Raw genomic sequence first — 19,760 nt, 5'->3', positions numbered from 1 at the left:
GCCCTAAAACTGTTAATCCTCCATTAAAAAGTGTTCAAATTATTTATTTAATTACAGTATTTATGTATTTCAAGGTGCGGCAGCTGGCGCACCACAGGGGGTGCGCGCACCACACTTTGGGAATCCCTGCTTTAGTGAATCCTGCTTTGAGTCATCATTTTAATACTTTTGTAAGCCTCCGAAGAGCGGGCCAAGTATTTCTAGTTCACTTACCTTCCAGGTGGTTTAGCAGTATCGCTTTTGTTCATGTGTAATTACATGTGCCGTGCTCACGCTCCACCTTTTCAGTCAAACATTATTTGGACTATTCATGCCTTTCATCATTCTGGTTTAGTCTAGTTTCACACAGTAAACGGCAGTTTAGGTTATAACGTTGAGGATGACAGACTGAAAGACTAGACAAAAAAGATGAGTTACGACAGATAATTGTGGTGTCACGGTTCGGTGTTGCTGGAGCCTATCCCAGCTGGCATAGGGCGTGAGGCGGGGGACACTCCGGGCACGACGGAGCCACACACAAAGTCAGACAACCACGCACACACACACTCACTCCTACGGGCAATTAGAGGTCGGCCAATAAACCTGAAGCGCATGCTTTTGTTAGTGGGAGGGAGCCGGAAAACCTGTACAGAACGCACGTAGACATGGAGAGAACATAGAAAACTTCACGCATTAAGGAAGTAAGGAATCCAGAACCTTCTTGCTGTGAGTTAGCAGCGCTTCCCGCTGCGCCACCGTTTCTTACTTTGTCAAGTTTTTTGGTGAATTGTAAATAACTTTGTTTGGTGTTGAGAATAAATGATGTGGTGAACTGAAGAGAATACACTGAATGGACAAATGTGTGGAGCTGGTGTAGTTCAACTATCATCCTCTGAACTGCTTGGCCCGTTGTCGATGTTGCTCCACCATCCCATTGTGTGGTAACGGAGTGAAGATTTACTGCTTCAGAACTGGTGGTGTGAAAGTCAAGGGAAGACTCAGCCGAGTACAACAGGTAACTCAACTCCTTACATTCTGTTCTGAAACATATTGATAGAGACAGAAAACCTTCATCCTCCTCCTCCCAAAAGCTAAATGAGACCTAGTCCTCATAAAAAAGACAATTACTCAACACTCATAAAATGTGGAATTTTTTTATAGAGTCAAATATCCTCTATTGGAAACCAAAAAGCCTTTGCTTTAGAACTTCGATCATTAATTCCTCCAAATTTCTCCAACTAAAGGAAGTAATTGGAAGAAAATTCAATTTTGTGGACTTGAATCTTTTCAAATGAGTAATTGTTTCATTTACAGTAGTTTGACTTAGTCCATAGCATGCAGTGAGTGACTATTCTCAGCTGAAGCTACATGATATATTTTCGAATCCACTCCTTGGCAATTTATAAAGTCACTGATTTTTGTTACCAAATTTCCTGTGCTGTTTGGTCCCCGAATTTTCTTGTCCCCCAGCAGAGTTCCATTAAAACACATAGAGATGAATCGCAAGATAAGATTTCTGCTCATCATTGTCTTCTGTACATCTGTCAATTTCCTCCTGCACAGTGACAGCATTTGCCGTTGGTGAGTGACTGACATGTTGTCATACAAGTTTTTGCAAAAATTGGTGCACAAATGAGGCAGGCTACAGGGCAGCTAGTAGAAATTAGAAGCATAGAACACAATTAACTGAAAAACATGTCTTCAAATTGATTTAACACTGTAAGGCGTAGGGCCTTCCCATAGCCCAAATTCAAACAATTACAAAATCTATTTAAATCTTATCAAAATGTAATATTAGAAATGCCAAGAGAACAGAACATGTAGTCTGTACTATAATATGTATTTTTTAATTAAATTCAGGTATGTATGGAAGTGGTAGCAGTTAAAAGCTCCTTCTCTCGCCTTAGCTCCCAAATGCTAACAGGTGTCATGAGGTAAGGACCCATATAGTTTAATCAGAACAAGGCAAAGGTACAAAACAATCTGGCACAGAACCAAAGGAGAAACCGGCTTAGGAACCCTCAGGCTAATCATCCTGACAGAGCACAGGCGTGGAGATGAGGTGTGGAGACAAGGCGTTGCCCAAAAGTTCAGCCCCATCTCCTCACTTGGCTGGCAAAATTATATAAATGTTACACTAACCATTTGACAACATTCTCATGTATCATAGCCATTGAACGACATGAAGTTCGACTTAGAACCTCTGAAAACTACTTGTACCCAGAAAAAATACAATTCCAGCAAAGAGTAATTAATTATGCATATTGCAAAATATTTATCTGCCCAGTAAACAGCCAATGGCGACATATGTATCTAAAGGAAAATGACTTGGATAGTATGAAACATATAAGACAAATTATGCGAAGCCTGAGATCCTCAAGATTTAAAGACATAAGACATCACACGATGACAGTTTTGTCTTTCCATTGCTGTTTTATTCTAAATTTCTGTTTTATGATTTCTTCTCATTTTCCAGGATCACGAATACCACATACGGATGTCCTTCCTACCCTTTCCAATTTGTCCCGTCCAAGAAACCCAAGCACATAAATGTGGCCTTCATTAAGACCCACAAAACAGCTGGCACCACCATGCTGTCCATGATGATGCGCTTTGCAGATTGTCACAACTTAACAGTGATGCTCCCTATAGAGTCTTGTCATGTCGGCTTCTGTTACCCGCAGTGGTTTAATGCTACTAGTGTTGACCCAGGAACATTGTCAGGAACTATCTTAGCTGGTCATATGCGCTTTGACAAAAAGGAGGTCCAGCGCCTGATGCCGAAAGATACCATTTATATCACAATCATGAGAGACCCCGGCGCCTTGTTTGATTCTGCATTCCATTACTTCTTACCCCGTTGTAGGAGCTTCATGAGTGTCCCCGGTCATTCCTTGGCGGGTTTCCTTGCAGACCCCCAGCGCTACTACCAACAAAACGAGACTTTGTCTCACTTTACAAAAAACTTCATGACTTTTGACTTCGGCAAAGACAAGGATCACCCAGCAACAGATACAGCATATGTTCAGGCTTTTCTTGCAGAGATGGAAGAGACTTTCTCTCTGGTGATGATCACTGAGTACTTTGATGAGTCGCTGGTTGTCCTTCGCCATCTCCTCTCCTGGGATCTGGAGGACATTCTGTATTTTAGGATGAACATGCGGAAGGAAAGCACAAAGAAGCAGCTATCCCCAGACCTTGTATCAAAGGCCCGTGCCTGGAATGCTTTAGACACATATCTTTATGACCACTTCAATGCCTCCTTGTGGCAAAAAATTGCAGCTCTGGGTCCAGGTTGTGTAGAACGGGAGGTACGAGAGCTTCGACAGGCCCTGGACAATCTAATGAGAAGCTGCTTCAAAGGGACGATGCCACTTCGTGAAGCCAAACTAATCAATGCTGAAAGTCGCCCGTGGCAACCACCTGGGGACATCGACATTATGGGATATGTTCTTCCAGAAAATTTTAGCCATGGGTTGTCACAACATACCCAGGAGCTTTGCCGCAAGATTATCCTGCCTGGGAATGTTTATGTAAGAAGGATCAAAAAGTCACAAGCTGAGCGCTATAAAGCCCGTCAGCAGCAGCAAACATAGCACCCAAAACATCCGCAAGTGTACCAAAAATCATGATGCTGACCTTTAATGGAGCCAAAAGTTAACAATGGATTCTCACAGACTCACATGTCGTCAACTGAAAAATTAGACACATTGTTTAGATATAGCCTGACTGAAAAGAATCGTCCATGAATTTGTCAGGCTAACAATATGGTTTTGTAATTATAGGACACAAAATAAATGGGGATGGTGGTGTCTATATCTGGAAGTGGATATGATGATGTATCTTTATTGTTCCCCTATGGGATAAATTCATTTTGAAAGTGTAGAATAATAAAAGGCAGAAAGACATGATCAAATTCAAAGTATGGTGGAATTAAAAACTAAACACGAAGTGTGGTTGGATGATGAGTAAGATGACAAAGTTGTCTGAGCAGATTGGTATCTGATGCAATCTATCTGTACCTAATGGACAAAAATATAGTCAAGTTCAATGTTCAAACTCTTTGTCCAACATCTGTGTTGTCTATTGTTGAGTCTTTTCCAAGTGGTTATGTGGTCATGTGCAGTCTAATGCTCGTGGTATGAAGTCTTTCAAGGAATGAGGTTAGTTTGTCTGAGTGTACGCCCTATTGTTCTCTTATTAATTACATTTCTAGTTCCTCTTCTTTCAAATCTGTCTGAGTTCAGTTTGACATGTTAATGTGTAAAGGTGTACCTGATGTTTACAGTCAAAATAAATAAAGGTAAATTAGACGGATTGTCACAAGGAACAAAGTGTAGTGACTTTTGTGTTCTTGGCCGGGTGCATGGATTTTTTCTTTCTGTATTTCCCCTTTTTTTTTAGTGACCTAGGTTTTGTCGCATGTCTGAGATATGTCTTTTTTTAAATACCAAATTAAACAAGTGAACAAACAAACAGCCTCAAAGCTGGTGATTCAATAATTTTTGCCAGGGGTTGTATTCATTCATCGTCTTGAAGATGACACTGTACACCCCAGATGAGTCCCTCACTCATTGCAGGGCCACACATATGTGCAGACACACACTCACACATACGTGCAATTTTTGGATTGAACAATTCACCTGTTAAGCTAACACAAGTGCTGTACAGGCAAACCTCAGTTTCCGACCACAATTTGTTCCGGTAGGCTGTTCGAATACCGATTTGTTTGAATTCCAAAGACATTTTTCCCATTACAAATAATTTAAATGGTCTTAATCCGTTCCAAGACGCTAGAAAACTACCTTTTTTCAACATAATGTTATTTCATAATGTCATTTATATATCAAATTGTATAGTAATGAAACATATCAAAGAAATGTAACCAAAAGAAGCAAACACGAGATATAAAAAAAAAGCATCGACGTAATCAGGTTAGCCTAAGGTACGAGTTACGTCTTTTGGACGGAAGTTTACGGTACCGTAACTCGTACCATAGGCAATGGAACGCAAATTAAGTGAAAAATTATTGAATACAGTAAACAAACAAAAAAACCCATTACCGTCACGTTTTCTCTCGACTTTTCTTGCATTTTGTCGTGCTTGGCAGCGAGAAATAATATTAATAATAATAATAATATTAATAATAATGATGGATTTAATTTATATAGCACTTTTCTGGACACTCAAAGACGCTTTACATTGGATCCATTATTCATTCACTCCTCATTTATACTTGGTGATGGTAGACTACATGTGTAGCCACAGCTGTCCTGGGGCAGACTGACAGAGGCCTGACTGCCAACCTGTGCCTACGGTTGATATTAAACCAACTTCTATCTGTATTACCTTTTCCAACAAGTCTTATCGACTGTTTAAAACACTTTTTTGTGTCATGGAAGTCCGAGACTCATGGAATGTAGCGCACTTCTGGATGCCGTCAGCCAATAGAATACGCATATGATATCACGTGACTGACTATCAAAAATCTGCGAAGCGTTCTCGGTTTTATGCTGGAGCCTTTTGTTCCACCCATGTGGCACGGAAGGGAACTGAACCCGGAGCGTTCTTGCTGTGACACCACAGCGGTACACTGCACCTCAGCGCCGCCCCTGCCGCCAGTCACAGAACACCAGTCATTTTCTCAACATGCAATGGCAGGCAGTAGCCGCTTGGGGGCGGTAGCGCCATCAGGAAAACTCTCACCAACATGGCGGCGCCCTATGTTTTACTTCCGGTTCTGGACGCTTATCTAGTCCAGTTATCAAACTAATTGTGTTTTTGCGGTCGAGGCAGCGACGTGTGGGAGAAAAATGGAGTCGGAGAGGCCAACAAAGGTTTGACGACATGTTTTAGAGTGTTTTATGACAAATGGTGTCGTACTAACACCGTTACAACAACAAAAAAAACCCACATGCTGCTTCTACCGGTGGTGATGGTGATGTTATGGAAGATGAAATAGTTTGTGTGTCACAAATACGTCACGGTCCGTGCGTGTTGTTATTTAAAAGCGTTCCTCTGTGTGTGTGTGTGTGTGTGTGTGTGTGTGTGTGTGTGTGTGTGTGTGTGTGTGTGTGTGTGTGTGTGTGTGTGTGTGTGTATACAGGTGGAGTTCGCGGTGCAGATGACATGTGAGAGCTGCGCAGATAAAGTCCGGGCTGTCCTTCAGGGAAAACCGGGTAAAGCGTTTAGACAGATGGGGGCTAACACCCGGGTTTAATGTCAATAATACCCGGTAATAATAGTTTAATAATAGTAATAATTTAATTATTAAATTAAGGAGTTCTCTGTTGCAGCAGCTGCTGTTCACCAACCGTCAGTTTTTTTTAAAACACAAGTGAAATAGCTCGCCGGTGACGTCACAACCATGACGCAGCAGATATTTCCGACGACCAACACTGTACACGAGGAAAATGTACTATTTATCACATGCATGCAATAACTAAGTCATACAAAGTAGTTTAAGTAGCTCAGTAGAATTTATTTTACAAATTTAATTGAACAATAAAAAAAACAAAAAAACAACCTAATTTATTCACAATCATGCACCGGTTGGAGGAGAGTGTCTGTGGACATGCAGCTTCTGTTAGTGTTTCTGAGGAATCTCAGCCCCATTCCTCGTCATCCCAAGACATAACTTTCATTTTATGGCATATCGAATGTAGTTATCCATATATCTGTGTAAATTTCCCCTCTGCTTGTGTACAAATCAGGTGTAAAGTCAGTAGATATCGACGTGGGTAAGGAGGAGGTGTTGGTGGAATCTTCTCTCACCAGTGCAGAGTTGCAGACTCTGATAGAGAGCACAGGACGCAGAGCGGTTCTCAAAGGCCTTGGAGGATCGCAGCAAGGTAAATTCAGCTTCAGCAGATGATACACAGGTAGAACCCCTCAGGCAAGGTGAATTATGGGTGATTTGCCCCTGAAAAGCATGTAAGAGGAGGTCTGTTTCCGTTATTCGTCACTACAAGATGCAAGTGTGACATGTTGCCTGAAAAGTATGAGAAATGTCTCTCAGAAATTCATAATTTGCAATAGATTTTTAATTTCTTGCAGACCTGGGGTCAGCTGTGGCCATAATGAGTGGTGTGGGTCAAGTCCAGGGGGTGGTGCGTTTGCTGCAGTTGTCTGAGGAGCGTTGCCTGATTGACGGGACCATTGATGGTTTGGAGCCCGGAGCACACGGCCTCCACGTCCACTCCCTGGGGGACCTGACACAGGACTGCCTCAGGTGGGATGACCATACCCTAAAAAAACACGCCATGGAAAGTCTTCATCATGTAAATTAGTTCATGGTGTATACACTTTCTTCTGTAACTCCGTATTTATGCCTCAGAGCAAAATGTACCAACAAATATGTTAATCTGGAAGTCAGAGCCATCAGTTCTAATTACGTCGTCTTTGTTCTGAGGAGTCTTGTGTGATCTGGTTCCCATGATGCCCTGCAGAGCCTTAATTAACGTGACTGGAAACAACACTCTCTTTAGAGAAGTAATTTACAACCGACCCAGATTCTAAAACGAATTTAAGAGGAACATGCTATTAGTTTCATAGAGAGCGGAATAGTTTTAGCTTCCATTAGCTACACAAATAAGAGAAAGTGAGTTTATTGACTTCTACACACTTGTCTTCTCACGCTGTTGTGTGTTTTAATGAACAGGTTATAGTTTAAGACTCATTTCCATCTCCGTCGGTGTTTTCTAACACCAATTTGTCGAGATTGAGACAAACACTCGAGGCGTGATTTTGAACATTTTTGGAAAATAAGATTTACAATTTTTTTTAAACTTTTTTTTTTTTTTTTAATGTCTATGGGATAACACCAAACTTTCTTTTTATTAAAACGAGATGATTCAATATGTAGAAATGCTCCTGCTGCCAGGTTGTGTTTCTTGGTGTTAAATGCGATTCCCTTTCTTTTCACAGTTGTGGCGAGCACTACAATCCTTTTAGAAGACAACATGGCGGCCCGGTGGACTCTGAAAGGGTATCATCTTCTTTGTTCTGCTTTATAACTGCGTCATTTTGGAGACGCATTGCCTGCATGTTTAGATGTGAAATGATCAAAACGAAAATTGACGTTAGATCTTCTTATTGTGACATTTGACAAAATCCTTTCTAAGATTTAAGAAACCTTCATCTCAAGCGAAAAGAAACGTATAACAGCGCTCTCAGATTGTTAAAGTCAACGTATGAGCAGTTTTGTTCCGGGTGAATAACCTCCAATGTTGTCCACATCCTAGGCAGCGTTCCCGGACTCCCATGATGCATCTGTGGCCAACATTTACTCCTTTGGTTTGGTGTTACCTCTTCGCTTCGTGTCTTTTTCACATGCAGTGTTTTTCTTGCAGCATGTAGGTGATCTGGGGAATATTGTTGCTGGACTGGATGGCAGAGCTTCCTTCAGACTGGAGGACAGTCATATTAAGGTAACACACACACACACACACACACACACACACACACACACAGCCATAGTTTGCACTGGTGCACAGATGCCAGGCTCTACTTCTTTTCTTATTGATAATTTGGCACATCTGCAGGTATGGGATGTGATTGGTCGATCACTTGTTGTGGATTCAGAGGAGGACGACCTGGGACAAGGCGGTCACCCTCTCTCCAAACAGACTGGGAACTCTGGACAAAGGTGGGTAAAAGGTCTCAGTGCATAAAACTAATAATTTGCATTGACATGTCGTCTGTGTGTCTGCATTAAGTCGTTGTTATCTCGATTGGCAGACTAGCCTGTGGGATCATCGCCCGGTCGGCAGGTCTTTTTCAGAATCCCAAACAGATCTGCGCCTGTGACGGGGTCACGCTGTGGGAGGAGAGAGACAGGCCGATAGCCGGGAAAGGTCGCAGCAGAGAAAGCGCAGGGACGCCGGCAGCACACCTCTGAACGCCAACGCCGACCGAACGCCCGTCCCCACAACGGGCAGCGTCAGCAGGAAGAGCACCTTGAAAATCAGTGTAAATCTTTATGGAGGGGGAGTGTGAGGAAGAAGTAGCACTTATCCGTCTGCAGAAAGATGGAGAGATGACCAAATGGCCTTATTTTCTAAAAAAATTTATCTGTGATGGACTGAAATGTAAATGAAATTAGCTGTTTGTGTCCTCTGATGATATTAAAGCACTAAAGCATATTGACACCCCTGTTAATTATCTCTGACACCATAAATAAGCATCAACTTAGTATTTAAGTATTTGAATTTATTGGACAATCCATAAAAAAAGTGTAATTATATCCAGTTTATCTCGTCAGGAATTGACTGATTCTCAGGAAGTGGACCTGTTTCAGCTAAAGCTCCAACATTAAGTGTTAGAATTTAGGAATAAAAGATTCAAACATCCAGTTTTAATCACTCTGTTGTAGAACGAGGGTAAACATGTACAATTCAGACTGACTAAAACCTGTTTTATCATGCTAAGACATTGTGTGCGCTGTGTGCATATTTGTGTGTGTGTGTGTGTGTGTGTGTGTGTGTGTGTGTGTGTGTTGGTGGCTGGTATTGTCACAGTGACGCCTGCTTAAATTTTCTCCTGTGTGTTCTCTTTGTACCCTCTTTCCATTTTTCTGAGGATCAAAATAAAACTTGAATGTATTGCTGGAACCAATAGTTGGTCATTTATTGATTGATTTACAAATGCTTTACCTCTTCCTAAGAGGTCATGTATCTAGAAGAAATAGGACGTGGCCCATGGAACAATCCAATCACTTTGAGTTGTGATCAGGTTCATCATCTCGATCACCTCAAACATTTTAAAGATTCTTCACATAATGGCTATCCTCAAAGGGCCAGATGCAACTTATAAATGTAACTCAATGTAATGCAAAATAACAAAGTAAATACTTCTTAATATTAAATAACTGAATTTATTACAAACATTACAGTTGCACATAAAAATTATGTTTCTCTGTTATTTTAATTTGTCAGATTATTAAACCCACAGAACTCCATCAATCCAGGATCAAACTATCCAATGAATAAAGAAAAATAACATCAAACACAAGTTAGGACATTAACTTTGTTCAAAAGTTTTTTTTTTAAATCAAAGTTAAAAAGGGCTTAATTACTGCATTGTGGGAAATGTAGTTTTTTGGTCAAAGCACACTTATGACCTATTTATTGTCAGACATTCGCACCTTTTATGCTCTCACCTGGCCACATAAAATGATGTGGCGGGCCACATTTGGCCCCCGGGCCTTCAGTTTGACACGTGTGCACTGGATGAAGGAGCTCCCTCAAATACCCTCAACTCTGGGATTCGAACCCATCCACTAGATCTCATCCTCCTGCTGGCTTTAACGAACCAAACACGCTTGAGGATTCACCAGCATCCTCTGGTGCAGCAGCAGCAGCTCTCCTCCCCCCCTCCCCCCTCCCTTTTCTCTCCCCCCTCCTCCCCCTCCCTTTTCTCTCCCCCCTCCTCCCCCCTCTGCAGCCTCCCCAGCGCGAGCCCGACATGCAGACGGAAGCAGGCGCTACCATTTTGAAACGCAACACTGCCAAGGTAAGATGGTCGATCCTTTGATTTAATCGCCCTTTCTCCGCGGTTTTTCTCACCGGAGTCTCCCGGGACGTGATCCGATCCGGTTCCCCGCTCCACGCAGCGCGTACAGCCGTGATTTGACCGCCGTCCGTGACTCTTAGACCGTGTTGTAGCATCGGAACCACTCGGTGCTAACTTCTCCTCTCGTTCCAATTCCTGCGCTCCTCTTACATTGTTCGATCCCCCATTTGTCGATCACACCAGCTTTACGATTAATCGATTAATCCACGGCGCGTATTCGCATTTTGCTTTTAATTTGGTTTATTTATTTATTTTCTTCTTCTTCCCACCTCCTTTGTGATTGTTTCGCTTTAAGTCGCGATGGAAATCAATTCGCATCCCGTCATGCCTTGGGGTTTTGTTTTTTTCTTTTGTTTGTTTCGACAACAACAACAATCAATGCATTCAAACCAACTTAACTCTTGGTTGTTGTTGGGTTTTTTGGGGGTTTTTTTTCGTGTGGAAATGACCCGAACCGTGAAAAAACGTGATGACTCAGCGTCGGGCTGCGTCATCAGAAAACCGGCTTCACCCCCCCGGTTGTGCCTCAAATGAACCGACTGTAACTGCTGCCATCCGTGGTGGAGGAGGAGGAGATCGTCCGCATCGTTCATCACGGTTTTTTTGCGTGTGTGTGTGTGTGTGTGTGTGTGTGTGTGTGTGTGTGTGTGTGTGTGTGTGTGTGTTAGAGGCCTGCACCCACACATATAAATGTGTGTAACTAAAGTGGATTTCATTCATTTAATTAAAAAAAAAAAAATCAAATCACCAAAGAATATGTGCAAAATGAACATGATGTGTATTTTGCTCCATACATGCTCTGAACAAGAGATCACATTTCCACGGAGCAACAGAACTATATAATTTATACTAATTCTGGTGATGCTGCTGTCTACAGTTTGTGAAAGATAGCCTGGACAAAAAAAAAAAAATTAGAAATGGACACAAACAGGATCAAATTAAAAAGCAAAGCAAATGGAAAGGAAAATAGCTCGCTCTGCAGTTTTGTCCTTGTGCACCTCAGTCCACCGACTCGTTCGGCTGCAGGTGCTGACAGCTTGACTCACTCACCTCCAGCCGTCGCTCTTTCGTTCCTCTGCAGCGCCATGGATAAGAGCCACACGGTGAAGCTCTTCGTGGGCAACCTGGCACTGGACACCACCCAGGAGGAGCTCTCGGCCATCTTCGAACCCTACGGCCAGGTGGTCAGCTGCAGCGTGTTGCGACAGTTCGCCTTCGTGCACCTGCAGGGCGAGGGCGCCGCCGAGCGCGCCATCCGCGAGCTCAGCGGACGGGAGTTTCGCGGAAGAAATCTGGTGGTGGAAGAGTCGAGAGGAAGGCCGCTGCACTCCACCAAGGTGTTTGTGGGCAATCTGAGTGGGATGTGCACCACTGAAGACTTACAGCAGTTGTTTCAGACGTTTGGAAAAGTTCTGGAGTGCGACAAAGTCAAAGGTGAGTGTAAAACCTTGTAGAATTATATCAGGCTGCCATCACATCCCTCTCTGGTTGTGCTTGACGTCAGCAAAACTAGCAAGAATTGATGTGCAGAGAGTTTTTGAATAGAATATTTTCCGCACTATAAGGCACACCTGAATGCCTTTCATTTTCTCAAAAACCAACAGTGCGCCTTATAATCCAGTGCGCCTTATATACGAAAAAGTTATTTGTTTTCAAATGAGTTCTCAGCTGTAACCGCAACCCCCACGCTATTGCCTGTCTGGTCAGCAGCACAGACAGAATACACAGGTCTAAGCTCCCCCTATTTATCTGCTGTTTCAGGTCTCAACCACATTTGCGTGTCAATCGTGGCATGCCAGGCACCTTTGGCTAGCAGTGTCTGGGCTCTTGAAATTTGAGAAAAGGTTGTCAGAATGAATGAATAAAATCGCTTTCGTGCAGCTCAATCTAGTGGATGCATAATGCAAACACAGCCGTAGTTTCTATTCTAAACGCCTTATAATGCGGTGCGTCCTATTCTGGTGAAAACAGTTTTAAAATAGGACATTCATTGAAGGTGCGCCTTATAGTCCAGTGCGCCTTATAGTGCGGAAAATACTGTACATGGTAGGGTGGTTTTCCTTAATGCAATGGATGCCTTTTTAATAGAAGCAATAAGTTGAGTAAGTTCCTGTGGCGAAGCCACTGTGATCCTAACTGTTGTCCCTGCGCTCACTGACAGCCAGGCATTCCTCTTCCGTAGGCTATGCCTTTGTCCACATGGAAAACAAGGAAGATGCTCTCCAGGCCATCGAGGCCCTGCACGGCACCTCATTCAAGGGCCGACCTCTGTCGGTAGAGCTGTCCAAGGTCCAGCCCAGCAAGCAGGCACCAACGGGAAAGATCCCCTGTGTTAACTGTGGAAAGCAGGGTCACTATGCTGGAGAATGCCCCGTGGGGAAGCCGTCTCTGGAGCAGTACCAGAGTCAGGCGGCGGTCCTGGCCGCCGCTGCCGCCGCAGCCGCGGGCCTGCCTCTACAAGTCCAACAGAGCGTGCACAATTCCGTCTACAACACCTCCACCTTCGACCCTACGTACGCAGCGCTCACCGGAATCACCACGGGCACACGCACCGACGGGAATCCTGTCAATCCCGCTGTTTACGGCGCCCTCGCTAGCCAGGTGTACGGCGCCAATGTCGCCAGTCAGCTGTATGGAACAGTGGCCAATCAGGCAGCTCTGACGTCAGGTGCAACCCAAATGTACGGCTCCATGACTCACAACATCTACGGCCAGATTGCGGCGACCCCTGCGGCCGCGGCTGCCGCCGCCGCCGCTTACTCGACTCCGGTTTACACCCCGACGATGGCCAACCCACCAGTCTATCTCGCCGCTCCTGGAATAGAAATGCCAACCGCGGCGGCAGCGGTCAACCCCGCCTACAGCGTATCTCCAGCCATCTACGGCGCAGCCACGCCGGCCTACGCTCACATCAGCGCCATGGGAGCAGCCGACCCTACGACAGCCATTTTCGAGGCGGCTAGACAGGCGCATTACTTCGCCCAGGGCCAGCAGGTGGTGGCCGAGCAACAGACGGCCGCCGCCGCGGCGGTGGCAGCGGCTGCCGCGGCAAAGGGCGGCGAGAGGGACCGTAGTCCTTTACGCCGGTCGGTACCTTTGCTACCAGACCCGGTGATGAAGCCTTTCGTGTACCAGAGAGCCAAACCACGCCGACCTTTGCTACCCACGCCAGCTGGCCGAGCGGCGGAAGAGGCTGCGGAGGCTTCTGATGACCCCATGACCAGGTAGGGGGTAAACTTCACCGTTTTCATCTCTTTGTGTTTCGTATAGTCTTGTTGGTATAGTCTTGTTTCATGCCACCATAAATACCATCGTAATCCTTCTCTACCTTCATTTTGACAGGTACTATGCAGAGTACTACCAGCAACTACAGCAGTACCCTCAGTTCCAGTACGCCTACCCGCCATCCAACACAGTAACAGCCATCGCCGGCATGCCGGGAGTGTCGGCCGTCCCCTCTGTGCCGACGATATCCGCCCAGCCGGTGGCCACGCTGGACGCCCTCAGGCCAGTGGTCCCTGCCGCCGCGGCCGTGGCAGCCGCCATAGCTGCGCCCAGGGTGTATGAGCCGCCGTTGCCGCCGCCCGCGCGAAAGGAGGCCATCCTCCGCCGCCCCGAACTCTCCCTTCACACCCCTGAGCCCCCTTTCCGATAGTCGCACACAACTCTCTTGCTCCACAACCCCCTCCCTTCCCTCTTGCCCTGAACCTCATTCCTTCATCTCCTCTCGAAACTCGAACACCTTACAGCGGCTGTACGTGTGTGTCATGTGAGTTTGTGAACACCTGGGGGACTGGGGGTGGGGAGGGCTCGTGTGTGGGGTGTGGTTTGAAACTAAAGGGGGGCTCAGTGGGGTTATTAACCTGTTCTTCATGGGACTCGATCAGCCAACCTTGGTCTTGTTTGCATGCGTGCGGTGCAGCCATGAAAGGGAGGCTCCCCGCTATTTACGGGCATTCTGTTTGCATCAATCTTAGTTTTTACTTATTTATTGTGCCAGTCAAACACGCGTGCCAGTATTGGGCTGATCCAATCAGTCGTTTCATATGCCTTTATTTCCACAACCCCAGTCATGATTTTCTGAGGCCAAACCCACAATAAAGACTTCGGTTTTCAAACCGATCAGTCGGCCTGGATGATCAGTTTAAGGGCAGCTAGTTTGAAACCTTTTTTGCCTTACGTTGAAGCGTTTCGATTTCAAATCAGATGGGGGAGTCAATCAAATCCATAGTTTACTGGCTGCAGCGCAGTGCGTCCAACAGAACCAAGGTTGATTTGTTTTTTTGGCTTTTTGTTTGGGGGTTCTTTTGTAGTGGGGGGGTGTCTTGTATGCGACGTTGGGTGTAGTATGTGTGAACGAGTGCAAGAGAGACTCCTGACCTTGCAGCGCACAAACGCAGCAGCTAATCCTGCGCCTTGCAGAAAAGAAAAACAGTAAAGCACACACAATACGTACTGTAATGTATGTCTGGATCTCCCACTGACCCCACCCCCTCCACCTGACTACAACTACAACATGGGAAGACACTGCTTCACCTCTTTTTCTAACTACAGATACCTACCTCTAACAGTAACATTCAAAATCAAATCTATTTTTTTTGTTCCACACGTTTCACCCAGCCGATAATTTACTTCCTGCTCCTCGTAAAGGTGCAGATTCAGCAGTTCACAGAGGGAGGAGTCGGACTTTGGTGGCAGCGACTTTTGTATATAATCTATATTATTAGGTTCTACATGTTCGGAGGCCTTTTTAAAAATTGTTCTGTTTGTTTTATTGTAGTTTACAAGTCAACCGAGGGTGGAATGGATTGTACGATGGGGAAAAAAAAGAACCGGTGTGACTGAGCTGTTTACAGATGATCTTTACACTGCATCCATATGGAGTATTATATATGACAAGCTCAATTATGTGCCTATAAGATTTGAGCGAAGTGCATTAAGTGGAGGGATCTCCCATTTTTAAGTGCTTTTTGACTTTTTAATAATTTCAAATGATTGACAGGAGGCTGCAAGCGGCGCTGATGTTTTCTCGTGCGTCGGATTTAGTTTTTGTGTTGGGAAAGATCTTCAAAAAGCCACAAACTAAACCTCACAGGTTCACCATCAGCCACTCTTTTTTTAAGCAGATAGCACCAATGAAGTGAGAGACGGAGCAGTGTCTTCCTTTCTGACCTTACCATCCTATTTTATTTTAATTTTTTAATTTCAAAAAGATGAACGCGTTGCTTCAGGTTGTAATTGCGAAGATATTTTCATGCCTGTTTTTAATCTGGTTGATGCATCTGATAGGTGGAGTTTGCCCCCTTTTTTTTTTTTTTTTTTTTTTGGACACTCATCAGTTTGTAAACGCCACCCATTCGGTTCTACAATCACAACTTGAAGGTTTTTGCAATTACTATTTGACAGCAGTCTGATGCACACAAAAAACAAACCCTGAAATGACCCCCCCTTCCTCCCCCCTCCCATGTGGTTTCTAGTGATTAAGTGACTTTTACATTTCATTGTGTACTCTCTGTGTTGTATATAGAAACACATCCCGGTTGCATCCTATGTAGAGTTAATGTGGTTTGCAAAAATGTCTTGTTTGCCATGTTTCAGATCATATTTTTAGAGAAGTATTTTAATTTTGCCTTTTTTTTTTTCTTTTTTTTTTTTAGAAAAGACAAAAAAGTAGAGAGAAAAAACTCGGCATGCTTTTTATTGAGCATATGTATCCTATAATCATCATTATAATAAAGAATGCTTGGCTGACTACTGTGGTGAAAGAAAGCAAAGGGTTTGGACAGTTCCCCTTCTTGTTTATGTTGTTCTTCTCCACTGTTTCTCCTGTAAAATGACACCCCCCCCCCAGACCCATTTGACTGGGGACCCGGGTGGAGGCAGTTGTAGATGCTCGCCCGGCTTTGCTCTCTGTGGTTCAGGGTAAGTGTGGGTCGGTGCTCTTTTCTCTCTCCAGCCTCTGAAATTAGGTGCAAAAACTCCAAATTCATTAAGATATTTCATTCTGGGCTAGAAATACTGGGTTTAGTCCTTTTTTTTTAAAGTGAATTCTCATTTAGCGACGAACATCCTGAGTGTGAAATCCTGCTGAGAGCTGGGGAGAGGCACACAGATAGAATGGCGTGGGTGCATTTTGATCTGTGGAGCAGTCCTGTTCCTGGGGGTTGATGGGTGTGCGTCTGGTCTGGTCCCTGTCCCCCTTGCTGCAACAACCCCCCCCCCCATCCCCTTTTCGTGTGTCTCTTGTGTCCACTTTGCTCTCAGACCTGCATGTGTGATTTATCTGTACCTGCCGACGAAAAAATAAAAAATAAAAGCCCCGCGAAAGTCCAGTTGTGAACTAACTTATCTCAACTGAATTAGGTCGCCGTGCCACCTGGAACAGGCAACGTGACGCCGTGCGTGAGTGTGGCAGTCGTGAGCCACGGGGGAGGACTTTTAGTGCGACGCCACCGCAGTGGGAACTTGTTCACCACCAAGGTAAATGAAAAAAGCAAACGAAAGCAAAAGCACTGACCTCCCTTCTCCCCCCACCCCACACCACCACCTGCCGCCCCCTTCCTCTTGACTGTGCCTTGACCCAACACTCCTTCCCCCACTTCCTGTCCTCTGCCATCACCACCACCTCCTCCGTCCCTCCGCTCCCGTAACTCCTCCGCTGCTATGGCAGTTCCATCGGTGGGGGGGTGGAGGCATCAGCGCACCAGATTGTGCCCTCTGTCCTGCTCGTATCTAGTGATAAGGGGAGTGTAACAGAGTGTGAGTGTGTATTCAGAGAGCATGGATGTCTGAGGAACATTTTTTGGGTGGTGTTTCATTGATTTGGAGGCTTGGAAAATGCAAACACACCCTCCCCCCTGCCCGCAAGTCGAACCCTCTCCACCGCCGTATTCGCCGCCCCTTCCCCCTCCCTTCCCTTCCACCCTTCCCTCCTTTCCTACCTCTTCCTCAACCCCCCCACCCCCCTCCTGCTGTCCCCATGCGCCTCTCCTCTCCGCCGTTCACAAGCGCTTTTTCCGCCGCCACCGCCGTCGCCACCTTGGATCCGGGTTCTTGGCTCTGGTTCGGACTCGACTACCCAGAATGGCCCACTTGACCCAAACTTCCCTATCCTTTGTTACCGTAGAGGCCTGGGGGTTCCAGTGGACAGTATGTGTGGGTGGGTGGGTAGGGTGGGCGCCCATCGCTGCAGTCAGTGATGACAGAGACACTTCAATGTTGGACAAATAGCTTTGCTAAAAAGTGGAATGCAGGGTTTGTTCCGTTCGGCGAGGGAAGGGATCATAAATCCCGTTGCACAAATGAACTTAGCTTAAAGTGATCAATCAGCCTCGACTTCTGGAGCCTCAAACAGTTTGTTTTTTTTACTTTTGGGTCCCTTGTATCTTGTGTGTCCATCAGAAACATCCAATAAGATGAGCCGACCTGTAGATTCTGATCAATCTCAGACTTCGTAGAGGACTTCTCTAGCACAGCAGCTCGATTTCTTGAGTACTGAGATCCAGTGGACTTGATGAGTCTTAGTTTGAGTGACGTTTTGTGTTTTTGCCAGTTGAGATCGTCTTTGTAGAAGTAGACAAGCTTTCAGTACTTCAAGCTGGCATTTGGTCTGACGGCTGCAAGATGGAGTCGAGACCAAGATAGTCTTTCTGCCCAAGAAAAAAAAAAAAGAAAGACAGGGTAGGAGAAAGAGTTGATTGAAAGTTGAGTTGGTGGTGAAAGGACCTATTACTCAAAACTAAACTATGTTATAAACTATACTCCCCAGACAGAAGCAAATATGACTGTACATGTACACATGGGCAAACGATGAAGCAACAAGCCAAGTTCAGTAGACGTACGCTAGAAACAAGGCAGCTTTAGAACGAGGAGATAAAATGCACAATCCCTTCGTGACCTCTACGAAGGGAGGTCGTGCTTCAGCTCGTCCGCCGCTGTTCCAACTCCTCACTAAAGGCTTTTTTTTTGGTTGCTTTTGAGAGTCTGGGCTTCCCGTGCTTGGTTGAATGCTGCCACACATCTCTAAAACCCCGACAGTCGCACCGTTACTGACAGCCAAAGCTCGCCGCAGCTTCCTCCCCTATATTTCACTTCCTCGCCTACCGTCCCTGTCTTCTGTGGTTTGGACAGCTTAAGAATTGTAACCCGGGTGCTCTTTATATCCATATGTATCCTTTTTGTTTTGTTTTTTTGGTTTGTCTGATGGGATCCCACAGGTTTTCTCTTTCTGCAGCAAATACGTGTATTGAGATTTGCATCTGAAATAATCTCTAGCTTGAGTTGAGCACAACTCAGAGACCCTGAGTTTGCAGTAATGAGATTCAGTAAAGGATATCGCCATGACTCCTTGTTTTTAAGATATTGGTAGAGGTATACCTCTTCTATATGTAATCTATAGAGGATGCTGCAAGGTGTATTGGTTGTGTGTTGGTCGTACATTACATTATAAGCTGTTTGTGTTGCTTTGTCCATCCTTTGTCTGTGTTCTACATCCACCAGATGTCAAATCTGGAGTTTAGCTGTTGTTTTTTTGGTTCTTATGATCAAAACTCAAAAAAATTGCATTTTGTTTACAGTGGTCAAGCCATCAAAGTCCCTCAACTTAGTAAGTAGCACAGAAAATGTACCTCCTGGAAACCTCAGTTAGTCACAGAGCTGTTAAACTTCATCAAGTATTGGACCAAGCAGAGTGTACTTACATTTATTACCTATATTATTCTAATTTCCAAAGACTGAAGTCTGTGCTGCCTCAGGAGGATGGCAATCTGAATCTGCTGATTTCATTTTTTTTTTCCAGCACAAAGTCAGAAACGACATTAGGATATTTTAGTCGATGAATGTTAGATGAAATCTTTGCATCATCATGTTTACTGTGACTGACAATTATAAACACAAAATTATACTGTAAAGTTGTGTATGAATATGTATGCCTTTTTAATCTGTATTTCTGACGTTCTGGCATTTTTTTTCAGTCCGCATGCAAATCATGAATAAATAAATAAATTTTTTCTCATAAAAATGCCTGAATCTTTTCTTCTTATTAAACTATATTAGCTGGAATCATAACTTGCATCCTGATGATGCTTTGAGTTGCTGTTCCAGAGGTACTAGAATGATGTTAAACTACTTTCTTTCGTATTTTGTGGACAAATTTGAGGTTCTTTGTGGTAGAGGTGGTTTTAGGCAGGCCTTGAGGATCACTTACAGCG

The 19,760-nt window shown here is 44.6% G+C and overlaps 3 protein-coding genes across 8 annotated transcripts; all 3 read left to right on the top strand.

Moving 5' to 3' along the window:
* Positions 1-669: 669 nt before the first annotated feature.
* LOC137590727 (galactose-3-O-sulfotransferase 3-like) lies at positions 670-4,276 on the top strand. The gene is made up of 3 exons (XM_068308456.1): positions 670-994; positions 1,450-1,560; positions 2,456-4,276. The coding sequence occupies exons 2-3, from the start codon at positions 1,475-1,477 to the stop codon at positions 3,573-3,575; spliced, it is 1,206 nt and encodes a 401-aa protein (XP_068164557.1). The 5' UTR covers positions 670-994; positions 1,450-1,474; the 3' UTR covers positions 3,576-4,276.
* A 1,428-nt stretch (positions 4,277-5,704) lies between these two features.
* ccs (copper chaperone for superoxide dismutase) lies at positions 5,705-9,585 on the top strand. The gene is made up of 8 exons (XM_068307700.1): positions 5,705-5,816; positions 6,086-6,158; positions 6,693-6,830; positions 7,036-7,210; positions 7,906-7,966; positions 8,331-8,408; positions 8,523-8,626; positions 8,719-9,585. The coding sequence occupies exons 1-8, from the start codon at positions 5,793-5,795 to the stop codon at positions 8,876-8,878; spliced, it is 813 nt and encodes a 270-aa protein (XP_068163801.1). The 5' UTR covers positions 5,705-5,792; the 3' UTR covers positions 8,879-9,585.
* An 851-nt stretch (positions 9,586-10,436) lies between these two features.
* rbm14b (RNA binding motif protein 14b) lies at positions 10,437-19,570 on the top strand. Of its 6 annotated transcripts, XR_011034331.1 has the most exons (6): positions 10,437-10,491; positions 11,633-11,985; positions 12,713-13,775; positions 13,894-14,058; positions 16,915-17,031; positions 19,128-19,570. XR_011034331.1 is itself a non-coding variant. In XM_068307699.1 (5 exons), the coding sequence occupies exons 2-5, from the start codon at positions 11,637-11,639 to the stop codon at positions 16,943-16,945; spliced, it is 1,608 nt and encodes a 535-aa protein (XP_068163800.1). In that variant the 5' UTR covers positions 10,437-10,491; positions 11,633-11,636; the 3' UTR covers positions 16,946-19,570. The 6 variants fall into 6 exon arrangements, 3 of the variants coding, with proteins under 3 accessions (XP_068163800.1, XP_068163799.1, XP_068163798.1); XR_011034328.1 differs by having other exon boundaries at positions 13,894-14,320; positions 16,915-19,570; XR_011034329.1 differs by having other exon boundaries at positions 13,894-17,031.
* Positions 19,571-19,760: the final 190 nt, after the last annotated feature.

This window comes from Antennarius striatus, chromosome 23, assembly GCF_040054535.1.
Source record: "Antennarius striatus isolate MH-2024 chromosome 23, ASM4005453v1, whole genome shotgun sequence".
Lineage (NCBI taxonomy): Eukaryota > Metazoa > Chordata > Actinopteri > Lophiiformes > Antennariidae > Antennarius > Antennarius striatus.
Note: the sequence above shows the minus strand (reverse complement) of the source record. Positions and strands in the feature narration are given on the sequence as shown.

Coding starts and splice junctions, on each gene's coding strand:
- rbm14b (XM_068307697.1), top strand. CDS start 11,637: ATGGATAAGAGCCACACGGTGAAGCTCTTCGTGGGCAACCTGGCACTG. Junction 11,986..12,712: donor GGAGTGCGACAAAGTCAAAG/GTGAGTGTAAAA, acceptor GCTCACTGACAG/CCAGGCATTCCTCTTCCGTA. Junction 13,776..13,893: donor TCTGATGACCCCATGACCAG/GTAGGGGGTAAA, acceptor TCATTTTGACAG/GTACTATGCAGAGTACTACC.
- ccs (XM_068307700.1), top strand. CDS start 5,793: ATGGAGTCGGAGAGGCCAACAAAG. Junction 7,967..8,330: donor GCCCGGTGGACTCTGAAAGG/GTATCATCTTCT, acceptor TTTTTCTTGCAG/CATGTAGGTGATCTGGGGAA. Junction 8,409..8,522: donor TGGAGGACAGTCATATTAAG/GTAACACACACA, acceptor GCACATCTGCAG/GTATGGGATGTGATTGGTCG.
- LOC137590727 (XM_068308456.1), top strand. CDS start 1,475: ATGAATCGCAAGATAAGATTTCTGCTCATCATTGTCTTCTGTACATCT. Junction 1,561..2,455: donor AGTGACAGCATTTGCCGTTG/GTGAGTGACTGA, acceptor CTCATTTTCCAG/GATCACGAATACCACATACG.